Genomic DNA, 19,054 nt, shown 5'->3' with positions numbered 1-19,054 from the left:
GATCCTTTGTCGGGACCCCCGAACAGTCCAGGGCCATAACAATCCTGTAAGAGTCTCACACAGGCACGCTTGTGGCTTTCGTTCAGACTCTGGCAGACCCCTTGCCACGCCCCTATTCACGCCCCTGTCACTACCCTAGTCACGCATACCATTAAGATTTCATAAGAAAAATATGTTTTATAATTCTAACTACGCTGGTCCTTTCTAACCTGGTTAATTTTCCTTCATATTAACATTTTAAAATTAAGTAATATATCAATTTAAAGGATGGGAATAAAGTTTAGAGTCAATCAAATACATTTTCTAGTAGAGAAATATATATATTTACATAGAAAGAGGGACAAAGTCCTCAAAGAGGGACAAATGAGGAGGAAACAGGGACAGAGCTCCCAAAGAGGGACTGTCCCTCCGAAAGAGGGACAGTTGGGAGCTATGCGAATCTGATCCACTTTACTTATCAGGCGCAGACACCTCATGCCAAAGCAGTAACACTGATCCAATTGGGCTTGGCCATTTCTGCTGGAGCCCAAACGAAAGCCGCAAGTGCACCTGTGTGAGGTGCTCACAGGATTGTTATGGTTCATGTCAGTAGAGATCTTTATGACAGTCTATACTTAACACATAAAGAACCTACATGTTTCACCACAAAGTGGGGCTTGGTCAGGGGTGTACAAATTAAAGTGCAAAAAGTGAAGGTGCAAACCTATAAATCCTAGTTATTACAGTATGACTATGAACTAGTGCTCCAGTCTGATAAACAGTCTTGTTTTTGTGTAAGTTTATAACGATTTCCTTTGGTAACAAGCCATTGCTTAGCTGTGCTTACCTGCTGCTGGATCACTTTCCATACACGTATAGATTTTCCCGGCAGATTCAATCAGAGTTATCACATCTGCAGAGAATCGATTTTCCAAAATGAAAATGCGGTCTGATTGCTTTTTCAATAGATAAAAAAATTTTTTTAATTCTTTTTGGGAGGTTAAGTGAATAAATCATTCCTACTGTACCCCAGTCATTGACTTGCGATGAGCGAAGAGGTGTACCTGCTCCCCCATTATTCCCCCACTGCCATAATTCTGATCTATTGTCTCATCTTTCTCCTCTCCGCAGGCTGAAGAAGGCCAACATCGCCTTTGAGAACATGTTTGAAGAGGTGCCCATTGTCATTAAGAACTCTCATCTCATCAACGTCCTGATCTGGGAGCTGGATAAGAAGGCGCCGATAACCGAGAAACATGAGCTGCTCAGTCTGTCCAGCAGGTGAGGATGGAACTTCCTGTTGCATTCCCTAGAGAAGGGCTTTTCAACCTTTTCACTAATTGTACCACTTTTATCGCCAGTACATTTTTAAGTACCACCCATGTGCCTGCACAGTAGAACGGACCCGATCGGGCTCGGTTGTTTCCAGAGCCACTTCTGCGCATGTGCACACATCAAGGAGCTCTTCAGGGGGTCCCAGTGCTGGATCCCTTCTACTGAGGAAGGGGGAAGCCTCTTTAGGATCCAGAGCAATATAGGTAGCCTCCCACCACCACCAGAGAGCTGGGCAGTGACTCGTAACAAAATTCAGCCTCCCCTCACTCACTCCTCACTGTGCTGCTGCCCTTTGGAATAGTTCAGACCTCAGATCAGCAGTAACCCGGCTGCGGTAGAGAGACAGCCCGGCAAACGGTGCACGTTGATGGTGCGTATACATCAAATACAGGAAGTGGCCAGTAATATCTGGTCTGTTCTCTGCTGATCTGAGGTCTGAACAGCAAGTGAGTGAGTGAGGCGGGAGCTGAACATTGTAGAGGAAGGACGGAACAAAACAAGCCACAGGCGGGCAATTAAGTGGCAGGCAAACCTGCTGTGTACCACCTGGCCAATAGCAAAGTACCATAGGTTGAAAAGCCCTGCCCTAGAGCATCATTGGTACTGGGACCGTCTTCTATTTCCTTTTAGCCACCGTTGTTGTAGGCACAAATGGAAGCAGTTTCACCAAATGCTGTTTTCTTTAAATACAGAGAAATTCTCTTCTCATTCAATAATTGACATAGTGAGAAGTTAGAGGTGTTATTCAGCTCATTCTAGAGTTGTCCTTTAAAGTGTACCTGAAGGGGGAAAAAGTGCCCCAAGGTGGTACTTACCTCGGAAAAGAGGAAGCTTCTGGATCCTAAAGAGGTCTCCCCCTTCCTCCTCACCAGAGGGGATCCAGCACCGGCTCCCCCAAAATTCCCTTGTTTTGCTCTTGGCGGAGCATGCAGACGCAGTAGGAGCTTTGATTGGCTCTGGCGGAGATAGCTGATCAAGAATGTGTCCAATGTACTGCACTGCTGCAGATGGTTGGCGCCTGCGAGGTAGTGGAACCGTTGCTCTTTCCGCTAAAACAGGAAGCCAGTAGTGTGCCTGTGTGCACCGCTGCGGGGGGAGCCATAGCTGAAACGAGCTGGCTGCAGAGGACAGGGGAAGCCTCATTAGGATCCCATTGCTTCCCCCTCCCAAGGTATGCACCCTCCAGGGGCTCTTTTATTTTTTTTTCCCTCTACAAGTTTGTTAAAGGACTTGCGTGGTAGCAATAAACAGTTTTTTTCCTTACCTGGGGCTTCTTCCAGCATTTGGGTCTCTCGCTGCATCTCTGAATTTCTCCCATCTCCGCTGGTAGCACGCTGAAGATCTTCTTCACGCATGCACGTGTCCCACGTCACCAGGAGCCGCCTGCGCAGTAGTACTACCGTACAAATCGCTAGCATTTAAGAAAAAGCGCTCAGAAATCGATGCGGAACTCGCTGCTGAAGTCACTGTAAAAACAAACGCAGAACATTTATATTGCGCTTTTCTCCTGGTCGCCAGAGCTGCAGCCACTGCAGTAGCAGTGTTAGGGAGACTTGCCCAAGGTCTCCTACTGAATAGGTGCTGGCTTACTGAACAGGCGGAGCTGAGATTCGAATCCAGGTCTCCTGTGTCAGAGGCAGAGCTCTTAACCATTAGACTATCCAGCCACTGCTGTTTTTGCAAAACACAATCACGATTTCTAGTGGACCCTAGCCCTAATAAAAGCTATGGGGAACATTTTAGCAGCGCATTATTCTATCAGAACTCCTCACACGCTGCGGCCAGTTTCCCCATCCACATACGCATCAGGGCTGTGGAGTCTAGGAGTTTGAGTCGGAGTCGAGGAGTTTGAGCCGGAGCAATTTTGGGTACCTGGAGTTGGAGTCAGAGTCAGTGGTTTCATAAAATGAGAAGTCTAAGTAGGATGATGATTGTACCAAATACACAGCTCTGGTAAGTATTAAACTAAGGAGTTAAGTATTAGAGGTGCTAAGGAGGTAAGCATTAGACTAAGGAGTCAGTCGAGGAGTTTAAACCGGAGCTATTTTGGGTACCCGGAGTCGGTGGTTTCATAACAAAGGAGTCAGAGTTGGAGTCGGATGATTTTTGTAGACTCCACAGCCCTGATAAGCGTAGAGCAACTGCCTCTACTGTAAATAATCAGGGTGACTGTTTGGTAAAACGGGGGTAAAATAATGTATTTATTTTAAGCACACTCAAGTCTTAAGTAGCGCAATACGTGACTGGATGGAATCATTAGCCGGCTGTGCAGCTTTGGTAGAAGTCCTGTGTACCGTACAGCTTGCCTTGTCCTCTGTCACGTCTCATATAATAGTTCTGACACGCGAGTGAGATCGCCGTGTCCAGACATGGCCGGCCACTCCGCTGCCTGCGTCCCCTCCTGGCCCCCGGCCCACCTTATCGCAGAGGCCTCCAGACAGCACCTTATTAGAGGATTTTTTTTCCTGTGCTTTTCCTTGGCTGGAAGAAGTAGGAGCTACCTCAGAACTGCAGCCAGCCTCCCCTGACAGGCACAGATGTGAGGCCTGATTCATGGAGTTCTTCTATAGTCGCTGCACATGGGCAGAGAGCGCTGTGCGCAGTTCAGCTCAGGGCAGCCCCGGCCTCCGTTTATTGCCGTGCTGTGGCGGGGAATAATATCGCCTCCTGCCAAAGACATTTGCCATTTCACATCTCTGAAATCAAATTCCGCACAATGTATAGATTGAATTAAAGACTTGTTATCCGGCCGTCGCTGAGGCACTCCATAGATCATCTTATTGGCTCTGAGAAATGTCAGATTGTTACTGTTTTCCTGGGACTAGAATGGGATGTGAATGTAAAGTTGTAGTAAAGAGGTGACGGAGGGGTATTCTATGGACAGACCACATAATTATTATTATTATTTTGTATTTATATAGTGCGGCATCTTCCACAGCGCTGTACAGAGAATATTGTCTTGACACTTAAAGGAATACTGTAGGGGGGTCGGGGGAAAAAGAGTTGGACTTACCCAGAGCTTGTAATAGTCCCCCGCAGACATCCTGTGCCCACGCAGCCACTCACCGATGCTCCGCCCTGCACGCGATTCACTTCTGGAATTTCCGTCTTCAAAGTCGGAAAACCACTGCACCGTGTCCTTGCTCCCACTGACGTCACCAGGAGTACTGCACCGACTGTACTGGACCTGCGCAATACTCTTCTGGTGACATCAGCAGAAGCGAGGGCGGAGCTGTGCAGGCGCAGTGGTTTTTCCGAAATTCCAGAAGTGAACCGGAGGCAGGTACCAGAGCATAGGTGAGCGGCTACGCGGGCTCAGGATGTCTGCGGGGGACCATTAGAAGCCCCAGGTAAGTTCAACTCTTTTTACCCTGACCCCCCTACAGTATCCCTTTAACTGTCCCTCAGGGGGCTCACAATCTAATCCCTACCATAGTCCTATGTCTATGTATCGCAGTCTAGGGCCAATTTAGGGAGTAGCCAGTTAACTTATCTTTGGGGATGTGGGAGGAAACCGGGGTGCCCGGAGGAATCCCACACAGACATGGGGAGAACATACAAATTCCATGCAGATAGTGCCCCAGCTGGGATTCAACCAAGGATCCTCCTTGATTTGACAACTAAAAGTACCCCCCAAGTCGTGTCGCTTATTGCTATTAAAGTGTACCCAAGGTGAAAACTATAAAAAAAGTTACTTACCTAAGAAGAGGGAAGCATCTGGATCCTGCACAGGTTTTCCGCGTCCTCCTGGCCCCCCATCTTTGCCACAGATCCCCAGAACATAATCTGACAAATTGCATATATTATGCAGCAGCACTCCTCTTCATGCACACCAGTGCGGCTGTACTTTACCTGTGAGAGTACGACTGCGACCACGACTTTAAAGGACAACTGAAGTGAGAGGTATATGGAGGCTGCCGTATTTATTTCTTTTTAAGCAATACCAGTTGCCTGTCTATCCCGCTGATCCTCTGCCTCTAATACTTTTAGCCATAGCCCCTGAACAAGCATGCTGCAGATCACATGTCTCTGATATTATTGTCAGATCTGACAAGATTAGCTGCATGCTTGCTTTTGGTGTTAGTCAGACACTGCTGCAGCCAAATAGACCAGCAGAGCTGCCAGGCAACTGGTATTGTTATAACAAAATATGGAAGCTCCCATATCTCTCTGACCTCAGTTGTCCTTTAAATCGTACCTGAAGTGACATGTGAGATAAACCTTTACACATATAGTACTAGCCCTACTAAGAAATGCTAGAAGTCCCTTTCTGCTCTCCCTTATACAGCAAGAGTTGAGAAATAAATAGAAACTGAAAGCCAATTATCTGTTAGGAAGAAGAAAGATGATTCGGTTGTATTGCAGGGAAGTTCAAAGGATTGTTACTCCTGCTTCTTTTTCAGCTTAAAGAGAACCCAAGGTGGGTTTGTGAAATCCTATCAGGACACAGAGGCACGTTCTGTATACAATGCCCAGCCTCTGTATCCTTATAGTGTGCCTCTACCCCCCCCCCCCCAGGCTCTGCTGTCCCCCATTAAAAAAATGCGCCAGGCTAGCGACACACAGATTGTCGCTAGCCTGTTATTTACCTCTGCCCTGTCATTCACCGCTGCTCCCCCTGCCTCTTTTATAGCGTGGTATAGGGAAGGGACACAGGCAGGGAGCGGCGATATGCAGGAGGCAGGGAGCGTCAGTGAATGACAGGGCAGAGGTACATAACAGGCTAGCGACAATCTGCATGTCGCTAGCCTGGCGCTTTTTTTTAATGTGGACAGCAGAGCTGGAGGTGCGGCTGGAGGCACTATAGAAGGACACAGAGGCTGGTCATTGTATAAAGCCTAGGTTCTCAACATGCGGTACGCGTACCCCAGGGGGTACTTCTGATGGGTCCAGGGGGTACTCGGGCTTGATGTATTTAATTAAGTTTAATAAATGTATAGTTTCAGAAAACAACAAATCCTATTTAAACAGCCAAACTAGTATTTCAGCTAATTAAAAACAATAGCAAATGCTTGGAAACGGTTTAGAAACAATTATCAAGTACTACTATTCAGTGTATCTGTATCAAGGGGTACTTGAGATAGTTCTTACTATATCAGGGGGTACTTGGCCAGCACAGGCTTTCAAAAGGGGTACATACCCATGAAATGTTGAGAAACACTGGTATAAAGAACATGCCTCTGTGTCCTAATATTTCACAAAACCACCTCGGGTTCTCTTTAACACTTCTAAACAGAAGCTGTGACAGTCTGATGCAGTCTTAAAAACATAGCTATAAAAATATGAAATCCTTTCCTATACTACTAATGTTCTATGTATCATCCGTACAACAAAGTCAATTCATTAGAAGTTTATTCTCACTTCAGGTTCACTCTAATTGTTATTACCAGGTACACTTCTATCTGCCAGACAATAGGTTCAAAATGTTTCCTGGAGTTGTGCTTAAAAAATTCAAACGTAAAACTGAAACGTATAAACAGACGACAAAGTTTTATTTTTGTTTTTTATTTATTTATTTTACTACCCAAGTAAAGTATTCCTTCTAAACTGATTCCAGTAGCATTATAAACCCGATCTAATATACTGTCAGGCTGCACCCCGTAAAGCCATCCCGTCTGGAATAGTTTACGCTTAATGTAAAGCGCAGAGCTTCTCTCTCCCCACGTTGGCGCATTTAGGATATAAAAGTCGATCTGTGTTTTTTTGTGAATGATTTCTTATGGCGCTGCACGACCGCGACAGGAGTCCGCAGACCTCCCAGCAGCTGTAGGGTTAAGCCCAGGACGTAAATTCCCCATCGGACGCCTCTTCATACGGTCGCGGTTTAGCCAAACGCGTTTCCCCCACCTTTCCCCGATGTGACGGCTTTTATAGAGCGTGTTCACACGTTGGCTGTCTGTTACAGACTTTCCTGACCTGCAGCTGTTTTATGTAAGTGGGGTACAGCCTGTTAAAGTAACGGCGCGGCCTGACAGGACGTATATACGTTATCGTTAAATATCACAACACCGGCGCAGGGCCTGTTCTGTAGATGCCGAGCTATTTTTAAGGGTTTTTTTTTCTTTCCTGGCCCCCACAAGTGAAATAATAAACTATTACAGGCACATTCGCACCTGGCCGAGACTGTTGCGGCGGCGGGTTTATCTGGTTACATAAAGCGCCATTCTTTGTTTCTGCTCAACCAAGAGGACAGTGGCGATCCACGCACCGGAGATATCGGACCCCGACGAAAATGAAAAAATATACATTTAGATTATTTATTTTAGGTGAGTCTTCATGCATAAATTCATGGAGGGATTAACGTGCGTCTTTATCCATATGTACATAAACAGCAGAAACCGATACCGCAGACCGCTCCAAGGCAACAAACACGAGAGGAGACAGCAGAAGCGTGTGTGTGTGTAAAATATATATTATATGTATTGATGTATATATTTATTTTAGTTTAGCTTTTGAATTCTTTATTTTGTTTCGATTTATCTTACATTAAAGAAAACCTGTAACGAGAAAAAGTTCCCCTGGGGGGTACTCATCTGGGGTGGGAGAAGCCTCTGGATCCTAATGAGGCTTCCCCTGTCCTCCTGTGTCCCACGGCGGTCTCGCTGTGCCCCTCCGAACAGCGGTTATGTAAATATTTACTTTCTTGGCTCCAGCTCAGGCGCAGTATCGGCTCTCCGCTCGGAGATAGGTGGGAATAGCCAATCTCTGTCGGGCTGCTCTACTGCGCAGGCGCAAGTCTCCTGCACCTGCGTAGTAGAGCGGACCCGACAGAGATCGGCTATTTCCGTGCTGAGAGACGCAACAGCGCCCCCGCTGGAGCCAGGAAAGGTAAATAAATCTAGCTTGTCAGGCTTGTCGAGTCAGGATTGCGGGAGACTTTGGGGGAGCCAGCGCTGGATTGCCTGCAGCTACAGGGGAGGGGGAAGCCTCATTGGGATCCTGAGGCTTCTCCCTCCCGAGGTAAGTAACCCCCAGGGTATGTTTTTTTCAGAACAGGGTCTCTTTAATACAGTATAGTGCTGGCATCTACCACAGTAGTTTTGTCCCTATCTGTCCCTCAGAGGTGCGTAGTCTAATCCCTGCTATAATCAAATGCCCTTATCATGGGGCTTTTACCAGTTTGGTAAGGCCCGTACAGACTCCTGACTTTAGTGGACGATAACGACCGCCTGAGCCTGATAGACGTGTACTGCGGCCGCCAACCCACGATCAACTTGCTCCCACGTTGTGTTGTCTGTGCCAATCCTCTGCCTGCAGTATGACGTCACATGCATGTCGCTCTGTCATCCCTCCGCGCCTTGTAGCGATGTCTCTGGGCACACAGGAGGGGCTGTACAGTAAGGATACTTGCAGGCACCTTGTGGTAGCTTCTGTATCAGTTTATGGATATTGAGAACTTTGACAGGTTCTCTTTTATGCTGCCTGTGCATCCTGTTGGCTGTAGGCATCACCCCCCCCCCCCCCCCTCGCTCTGGCATCTTTCATGGCGTGTAAAACCTGGAAAGCACATTATTTCTAGTCTATAATTCCAGCATCAGACGTAACAAAGCGCCGTGCTTCATTTCCAGCAGGCTACGGCCGTATTAAAGTCTTTCTTTGATTTTTATGGACTCCATTTACGCTGAAATATCTGCAGCGCTGTCCCAGGAGGCGATCAATCTGCTAATTGTCATTTAGTAAGCGATTATTCTCTATTTTGCGGCAGTTGCAGTGAGTTATCGGCCTGCGCTGTGCCGTGCGGGGAAGTGCTGTCCTTTTTATAGGGGCAGCAGCGGGGGTGTATCGCACAATGACGATCTGTGTGCACGGGGGCCCCCGAGCCCTTGGATCATACTTATCAGTTACTTCATGTCTCGCAGCACATCTGTTTTAGCTATCGGCATCCAGGCCTCGGTTTCCAAGGCGACGGAAACCAAACACAGCATCGCTGCAGCGTTCCAACAATAGCGGCCTGTCCCGAGTCCCAGAGATTCCTATAAACTCCAGTCGCGTATCTTAACGTTCTTTTTAAGTCTCATTAGAGCCAATTTAGACTCAGGACGGCTTTAAAGAGACCCTGTCACGAAGGGGCTGTCAGGCATGCTCAGGTTCCTCTGTGGATTTCTCTATGGATTCGCACGTTCTTGCCTGTTTCAGCCGCTGGGTGTCAGAGAGGTGTTGTAATCTGTTGCCTGACCCTGTTATTATTTTCAGGAGTGCCGTGGGTTTTCTTGTGCTTGTTTTAGTTGGAAAAACAAACTGCATACATTCATAACCAGCTGTTCTATTTTTCATCAGCTGTTATGAATAAGGCCTCTTGCACACTACGTACGATACCCATATTTTTTTTCTAATTACAATATGATTTTTCATCCCTATAAAAAAAGTATTGCGTGCTGCTTCAAGTTTTAATTGGACTAAAAAATCAGATTGTTTAAAAAAATCGGAATTGCATGTAGTATGCAAGAGGATTTGGTTAGAAGCATTGAGCTCCGGCAGTACAATAGACAGCGCAAAGCTGGCCATACACTCGTTAATTTCCAACCGATGTGGCAAAAAAATTCCTCTGAATGGACTCTATTCTGTCGACCCTCGTTTCTCTCCACATTGCAACAGAACGTTCCGGCAACTGTACAGCCTTGGTGCGCGCTGTTGCCTGAGGGACAAAATGCCTGCCAAGTGACCGGTTTTGTATGGGTGTACAGGACTTTGAGAGTCTGAAGCCTATTAAAATACTTCTTTTTACCTGCTATTTATGATAACAGTGCTGAAATGCTGCATTCTCGCGGCAGAATGAGGGTCTTATACCCCTCAAATACTGGAGCAATATTCCACGACTTTCCAGGTCGTGGATTTTGCTGCCGGGGAGGCAGAGCTTTGTGTTGTAGCTCTGCCTCTACTGGAGTCAATCCTCCAGATCTCCTCCTCTCTCCACCCCTCTCAGTGAAAGAAGGAGGGGCGGAGATTGACTCCAGTAGAGGCAGAGAAAGTCCTCTTGCACACTGCAGGCGATTCCGATTCAGATTCCGCTTTTTAATCGGTTTTTACATCCGATTCAGATTTGCAGTGTGCAGGGAGCAAAGTGCAAATCGGAATCAGATGTAAAAACTGATTAAAAAGCGGAATCTGAATCTGAATCTCTTGCAGTGTGCAAGAGGCCTAATAGCGCAAAGCTCTGCCTCCACCAGGAACCGCTCCCCGTTTTTTTGCCCTGGGGTTTTGGGAGGTACAAAGCCCTCGTTCTGTCGCGGGAATGCGGCATTTCAGCACTGCTAACATTGCTTAACATACAGTAAATGGCAGTTAAAAATAAGTATTTTAATAGCGTCCGTCTCTATTTAAGGAACAGAGGAGAAAATCATAAATCCATTACATCGGGATTCTGCACAAAGCGCCTATGAATCTCAGAAGGATCATAAACACTCTAAAAACAGGGGTGTCAAACTCCATCACATAAGGGGGCAAAATCTAAAACCTAGTCCTAAGTCGTGGCCTAAATGTTTTTCTTAAGATTTAACATTTATTGAACAGTCTCAAACAAAGTATTGCAACCAGAGCGTCCGTGAGGCGCCTGCTCCTCCCCTTGAAGATTTTCTGCCTAACTAGCACTGGGGCAGGTACTAAAGATGAAATTTGGCCCAAGACAAGATACTAGCCGGGGGGGAGATGGTGCCCAAGGGGCTCTGTGGTAATTTTGCTGAGGGGTCCCATGGGTTGTAGCTTCACCCCACCTCAAATTGACAGCATTTCAAACATTTTAACGGTCACCGGCATGCTCCTGGTTTTGCTGCTTACAATGATGTGCATTTGAAGCTTGGAAGGGCCACATAAAATGGCAAGCAAGTGAAGAGTGGTCCGGTGTTAGTCGAGGAGCAGAAGTGCAGATATCAAACCAACAAACGATTTTGGTGATACCTTTATTGACTAACTATAAATGGTTTATTGCAAGCTTTGGAAACGTTAAGTTTCTTCTTCAGGCGTTAAACAGAACTTTACAGTTTGTAAAGCTTGCAATAAACAATGTACAGTTTGTCATTAAAGGTATCACCGGAATCAACGTTTGTTGGTTTGATGTCTGCATAAAACGGCAAGGAAGGATTGGCATTCAGCCTGCAGGCCTTGTGTTTGACACCTATGCTCTGAAACAAAGACTTTAACATTGTGAGGATACAACACTAAACACAAGCAAAATAATCTTTGCGCATGCTGTCTAGGGTACTGAGGAGACCAAGCAACACCTGAACCCCAGATTAAAGAGAAACCGTAACCAAGAATTGAACTTCATCCCAATCTGTAGCTGATTGATCAGTAGCTTTCCCTTGGGAAATCTTTTCCTTTTCACAAGCGGATCATCAGGGGTCTCTGTATGGCTGATAGTTTGGTGAAACCCCTCCCACAGTGTGATGGCAGGACCATGGTTCTGTCATCACACTGTGGGAGCCTTGTTGCATTGTGGGAAATAACAGCTGTTTACAGCTGTTTTCAACTGCCAAGAAAAGCAAGCAGCATCTCCTTCCACTGAGATCACCTGCCAGCAGTAAAAATGTCACCATGTGATGTCAGAATGTAAATCAGGGAGAGGAAAGATTGTACAATGAGCAAACACTGACTAAATTATTGTAAAAATGAAGCACTTTTTTAAATACATTATTTTCACTGGAGTTCCTCTTTAAGGGCATGACACATTGTAGGAGGGCTGATTCTGTGGGTCTACCTACACCTTAAAGAACACGCGACACCCATGCTAACCTAGAAATAAAAAAAACACACATAAGTAGATAAATACTACTTCTACTCACATAACAGATGTATTGTGCTACCCACGTAATCATTCCTGTGACTTTTATAAAGAAAAAGCAGAAAATCCTATTCTAGGCAGTGGCCGTCTTGCCAAGCTAATGCTGACATCATATCCTCCTTGACTCTTGTTTTCCCCCCTCCATTCTCTTGCTCATGGTGTATTCATTAGCTGCCCTCCCCCCAGAGTCTTCAGCCACTCCCACTGAGGTGTATACTAAACACTGCACTGTTTTTTTTTTATGTACACATCTAATCACTGAGTCACCTCAGCCTTGCTTGTAAACACAAGTAATCAGATGGTGTTTCTGATAAGCAGCTAGGCAGGGAAATAAATGGAAGAGGAGGAATACATTATAGATAAAAAACTCCCAGCATTCAACTGTTTGGCACTAGGGCCAGTGCTCCTAAAGTATGTGATAACTACAAACCATAACGGCAGAAATAGTTTTGAATGCAGGATTAGCATCTTTACCACTTGATACACTCAGGCCAGTTGCTGTTGAAATTTGGTTTTCATGGTGACAATACCGCTTTAAGAAGAAAGGACAGAAGTCAGTTAATGATGGTGGGGAGCACATTTGGAATAGAAAAGAAAATTAGCTTTTAACGGGTGAAGAAGGCCAAGTATGTGAAACTGGGGCAGACGCATCCATAGATGGTCAAACCTTTACCCCCAACCACCTCCTACATCACCACCACATCTCCCTCCAAGTATTCCTTCACTCTAGCTATTTACTCTACTAACAGTAATGCTGTAACTGCTTGAATACAGGGCAGCAAACGACAGGTCAGTATACAACACATAAAACACTGCTATGCATTTGTGGTATAGGACTGTTGTGCTGTCTTGTCTTCTTGGAGCAAATTACAAAGTTGGATTCATGCTCAGATTCCGATAAACTTCCAATTCTAATATAAAAACAAAACAAAAGCCATCTAGTGAATTCAGCCAAAGGCAATGTTCCTGGTAAAGTGAGGAATGGGCTGCCGTACATGGCAGCCATGCCGCATCTCTCGTCGCACTGATCACATTAGGGACGCAGGCTCTGTAAACACTTATAAATTACAATTAGCGGCAAATTACACAATGAAGCGGCAGAGGCATTTTTCAGCCTGTGTCACAGAGTCAGGCCTGGAGAGCTGCTCATTATGTGCTCCAGTACTACAGGGAATAGGAACAGAGCCTTAATTGGCTTCCAGTGCTAACAGCAGCTCCACAGAGTGAAGACTGCTTGTAACTAGAGCGGGGTAGCAGTCAGAGACTTTCCTGCTGCCGGGGGCTTTTATTAGGTGGGTAAATGAATCCTGAGTGGTTTATTTGCCGTGCATCTGATGGGATTGTTTATCAAGCACGCTGGTGTAGTGGTTCGAACTCTCGCTTTCCCAGCCAGCGCACTATTTGCACAGAGTTTGTATTGTTCTTCCTGTGTCTGGGTTTCCTCCAAGCACTTTAGTTTCCTCCCACATCCCAGAAAAATTGGCGCAAAATTGCTGTGTTCTGGATTTTTCAAAAATCTTGACCGCGGCGGTTTTGGGACAATTTTACCACTGTTATGCAAGTCGATGGCAGTTTTTTTTGTTTTAATTTTTTTTTAACAAAAACACAGCGCTGACTGATCAAAAAGCGCTCTACAGTGTGTCTCAGGCCTTAATGTCATTTGCTAATAACGAGACTCCTTCCAAAACTGTCAACATTAAGTTTTTTTCAAATAAATATTTTTAAGTTTTTATGTAAAATTTCATGATAAATTTGCCCCTCAGGCCTCCCCTTCTCCTCCAGTTATTTGTGCGTATTTGCAGAGAAGAACTAGAAATGCAGCAGGGCCTGGACTTTGTCATCGTGACATCAGCGGTATTGGGCCAATGGAAAGCCATGTGGTTTCGGGTTCATATCCCAACACATCTGGAGTTTCCCTTTAAGTCTCCTCTGTACGGAGGGGTTTATGGATTGCTCCATACATTCTCTGCTCGTACATTTGGCCTACTGAAAGTAAGTAAAGCCAAGTTTTAGGACTGTATTATCGAGCGTATAGGACGACCCCCCCCCCCCCCCCTCCCCTGTGTTGGCTTTAGATTCCCTTTCTTCATTTGGACAGCTATATAGAGCTCTGTAGAAGTCTCTGTGCAGCATCTGTTTGGCTCCCGTATGTAGAATATCCGCCCATCTCATAATGACCTGTTTCTGTACTGCAGCTGCATATATGGGATGAAGCGTATTGGACCTCTAGTAGCTTCCTCTGAGGTACACACATCCAGAACGCGATTGTTATTGTGCGGTCAGCTCATTTCAGCGTTGTGCCTTGTTTTATGCCAAATGCTAAGTGATGAGAAATAAGCACAATGCATAGCAAAAATCTCAAACGTAATAATGTGCTGGTTAAAGACGCAAAATTACATTGTGAGTCCAGGGTTTGAAATCTTTGAATCCTGTCTATGGTCAGAACCTGTTCAGTAAGAGGTCCTTGGACAAGACTCCCTAAAGGTGGCCACTAACTGTCCAATTTGTAGCAAAAAATCGTTCAAGGAATCAGAAATTCTGATTGGATTGGTTGAAAATAATCTCAGTTTATGGGCACAATCTATTCTGAACGATTATAAAAATAGTCGTCCGATTGGATTTTAGTTAAACCAAAATTTGGATTTTCTTGATTGGTTGTGATAGATAGGAAGCAAAGATTGGTTAATTGATGGTGTAGTGGACGATTTTTCTTCCGATCAGAATTTCTGATCGTTCGAACGATTTTTCGCTAGAAATTGGACCATTAGTGGCCACCCAGTGTGGCCTACTGAGCGCCCTGAAGGTGGCCACTTAAGATCGAATTTCTAGCAGAAAATCTTTCGAGCGATCATAAATTCTGACCGGAAGTGAAATCGTTCACTACACCATCAACGAACCAATCTTTGCTTCCTATCGATCACAACCAACAAGAAAATCCACATTTTGGTTGGATGAAAATTCAATCAGATGATTGTTTTTATAATCGTTCATAATCGGTTGTGCCCATCAGGAGAGATTATTTACAACCAATCCAGTTCGAATTTCTGAGTGCTCGAACAATTTTTCGCTATAAATTGGACTGTTAGTGCCAGTGGCCACCTTTATTGGCTGCGGCTCTGGAGCATGTTGAGTCCACTGCTATCACACAGGCCCCCGGGGAAAAAGGGCGCGGGAGATATCCACTAGCAGAACATGGGTAAAATTACAGATATGCTACTACATAAAATGGACCTGAACTCAGAATGTCCTTTCTGCTGTAAAAGATACACAACCGCATAATAACCATGAAACAAAAAACATTTCTTTGTTACAGCTGATACAAATCCTAAAATAACTCTGCACTGTTTCTACTTTCTGATTTATGGAAGCAGACATATTGTTCACACCATGAGCTTTCAAATGGGCTTATCTGCTATCTCTGCCATTGCATTCATGTGACACAGGGGAGAGATCAAATCACAACTTGTGATTAGACACAAATGAGGGGGAATTAAAAAGGCTAAACTCTCTAAATACATACAGGGTGCACTTCTCTTTTTTTCCTGCTGTCCTGTGCAAGAGTTCTGGGGGAGGGGGGGGGGGAGAGATTGGCCCGGGGGGATTGCCTGAGGGGGGGCTGAGAATCACAGAGTGGTGTGTGTGTGAGTGAGGAAGCTGCACAGACAACGCGATTGGCCGTTGCGGGGTTGAGTTGATCCGTCGGCCGCTGTACACATGCCTGGCTATGAGCTGAGGCGGTCATTATTGGCCGCCTTAGTCAGGCGTGTATACAGACCTGTAAAGAGGCAGTCTGCAGATAGCCAAACAGTTGGTAATCCGCAATAAGGGAAAAAGGTGGGTGGAGTCAGATGGCTCTGTGTAGAGGGCGACACCATCCTCTGCTGTCCAGATTGACCCCGTTCTCCCATTCAATTCACCCCATTAGCTTCATCTGTATACTTGCATGGCAAATTCTACATCAGTAGCTTTAAAAACGCTGAGATTGCTGTTGGGGGATATCCCAATGCTTATCTGGCACTTAGTCTTCTATGAAGAGGTCTCCTCGCATGGCATTGATTGTGAGGGCAGCGAGCGCACAGCAAGCTTTCTAGGCCCAAGTTGAATATTAACATGACTAGGCGTAATCACAGCGTCTCTGCTGCTCTGAACAGCCACTAATCTAATCATCATTATAACCCGTGTTGTATTTCCTGCGCAGCAACCACCTAGAGAAGAGTCTCCAGCTCCTCATGGACCGAGTGGATGAAATGAGCCAAGACATCGTGAAGTTTAACACCTACTTGAGGAACGCCAGCAAGCAGACGCAGCAGAAGCACCAGGTAGGTCACCTGCAAGCACTGAAGTGCTGTAAAAAATCCGCGGTTCTTGCCTTTTGCATGATCACGAACTCAGTAAAGGATCAAGCCCTTAAAGTGTACCAGAGACGAAGAATACTAAAGCTCTGATACTTACCCGGAGCCTCCTCCCTCCCACCCCATAAACACGTCCAAGCCCCACGCCGTCCTCCCACGGTCTGCCGTTCAGCCGCGGTGAGCTCTGTTACCAGGCTCAGTGATGTCAGTCTGGGTCTACTGCTCATGTGCGGGAGCTTTGCGGGTTTGCAGTAGACCCAGATTGGCATCGGCTGAACGAGAGACCGTGGGAGGACGTTGTGGGACTTAGACGTGTTTATGGGGCGGGAGGAAGCCCCTGGTAAGTATCAAAGCTTTACATTACTTCATTTCTGGGTCTCTTCTTTAACCTCCTTAGCGGTAATCCCGAGTCAGGCTCGGGACAGAAATCCGCAGCTCGGAGCAGTAATCCTGTGCCTGAGTGAGTTATATGCAAAAGCTGCTGCAGATGTCTCAGCGTTAAGTTTTCTTTTTTTTTTTTTTTTTTCCCTTTCTTGTTTTTAGGATCTAAAAGCTTGTAAAAAAAATTGCACGGCTTTTAGACCCCGACTCTGGAAATAATCATAATGCCAGGGCAGTTTAAATGTTACTATCCTATAAATCCCGCATAGCGGAATATAAACCCTTTTTATCAGTAATTATAGATTGATGGTATACCTTGAAATGAATCAGAGCACTCAGTATATGATTTAAAAAAATTGTATTTGCTTATCATACAGCATATATACAAAGTATGAACAGTTCCAAGTAGCGAGAGAGAGACTGCCATTCTCACTGTATTCAGAATGTAACAAGGTTACAAAGGCACCAGTAGTGTAAAATCAAAAACTAAAATGGTTTACATGATAGGGAGGCAGTAGGTGGACTTACCTCCCCAATGTAGACACAAGATAATGTCGGTTTTCAACATAAAACAAATTTATTTATATACTCCAATTAATTGCAATGCGTTTCACGGGTTCAACCCACCTCATCAGGCAGGAGCAATACACTTGTGTGCAGGATCAGTCAGCTTAGCGCCTCTGTCGGGTTCATGGGGTTCAAATGCACTAAAGGGGGTGGAGCCACAAACAGCCAATCAGATTTGTTTCATTTTAATGGGAAAACACAAATTATTGATGCCAAGGAAACCAAAGCTCATTAGCTTGGTCATTGAGTGACTGTGTGTCAAGGTTAGATAAAGTGGGAGGAACTAACAACCAAGTACATACCCGGGCAACGCCGGGTCCTCAGCTAGTATTAAGCATATTACCCCCTCTCTGTCATCTCTTCCGCATCTAGAACCATGTGTGGGAAGGTAGCTTCACATTAAGATGATATTTGGACTTTAAAGTGTACCTGAGGCGAACCTCGGATCAAAAGTCAAATCCTTACCTAAGAAGAAGGAAGTCTGTACCCTGTAGAGGCTTCCCACACCATCCTACAGTCCCCCGTTGCGTGCACCCCCCCCCCCCCCCCCAAGGGAACCCGGCAAACACTCTAAGCTTGCAACTGCATTCCTCTTCAAGCCATAAGTGGCTAGAGTCAACCTACGTGAATACAGCCGCACCTGCACAGTAAGCGCAACGTAAGCCTGGTACTGCGCAGGTGTGGCCGTACTCATGCGGGTGCATAGTGACTGCACTCATCTTCATTAACAAACGTGGCCACAAGGAGGATCCCAGGCAGTAGTGGAGGGTTGGAAGATGACCAAATATTTGATTTTTGACCTGGGGTTCACCTCACCTTTAAAAATAAAAAAAAATGTGGGTGTGATAAGTTATTGCAAGTCATCTGAGGCAATTGACCAATTACAGGCCTTAAAGGAGAGCTGTAGCGAGAGGTATATAGAGGCTGCCATATTGATTTCCTTTTAAGCAATACCAGTTACCTGGCAGCCCTGCTGAGCTATCTGCCTGCAGAATCAGACCAGAAACAAGCATGCGGCTAATGTTGTCAGATCTGACAAAAATGTCAGAAACAGCTGATCTGCTGCATGCTTGTTCAGGGTCTATGGCTAAACGAATTAGAGGCAGAGGATCAGCAGGATAGCCAGGCAACTGGTATTGCTTAAAAGGAAACCAATATGGCAGCCTCCATATACCTCTCACTACAGTACTCCTTTAAACGTTTTAACTTGGCTTAAAAGAAGCCATCTTGTTGCTCACCAGTTATGCTTTGATTGGTTTAGTTTGCACCAATGCAAGGAGTTTGGGTCAATTCAGGAAGTGGACATTCTGATGGCCACTTCCTTGTCTCCTAGAATCCATAGAAATGATAGGAAGCTGGCACAATTTCGAGGGATGGGAAAACCTGTAATTGCAAAGTTCTGCCTGCCCCGACTGTCCAGACTATACTTGTGCAAAATGAAACCTCTTTAGCTCAGACTCTCGTTCGCAGTTTTCGTTTCCACTTCCCCATCAGGCGGCTAATGAAGCGATCTCGCCAGAAGAACGTAAACTATGTTTTAGGTCTTCATTCAGGCAAACCACAACCTTCAGCGGCACAGAGGAGCCGGGCAGTGCGGCGGCCATTAAACATGTTTACAGCGGTATCGCTCAGAAGAATAGCGCTTTATTGTAGGAAGGGAGAG

The 19,054-nt window shown here is 45.6% G+C and overlaps 1 protein-coding gene across 1 annotated transcript in view; it reads left to right on the top strand.

The window, feature by feature from the left end:
* The window catches only part of EIF3H (eukaryotic translation initiation factor 3 subunit H), a 157,317-nt gene that overhangs the window by 128,817 nt on the left and 9,446 nt on the right, over positions 1 to 19,054 (top strand). The window contains exons 5-6 of the mRNA XM_068237945.1: positions 1,111 to 1,260; positions 16,290 to 16,410. Coding sequence (XP_068094046.1) covers positions 1,111 to 1,260; positions 16,290 to 16,410 — 271 coding nt within the window. The remainder of the gene's footprint in view (positions 1 to 1,110; positions 1,261 to 16,289; positions 16,411 to 19,054) is intronic.

Source organism: Hyperolius riggenbachi, chromosome 5 (genome assembly GCF_040937935.1).
Source record: "Hyperolius riggenbachi isolate aHypRig1 chromosome 5, aHypRig1.pri, whole genome shotgun sequence".
Lineage (NCBI taxonomy): Eukaryota > Metazoa > Chordata > Amphibia > Anura > Hyperoliidae > Hyperolius > Hyperolius riggenbachi.
This window is presented reverse-complemented; position numbering and strand designations above follow the sequence as displayed.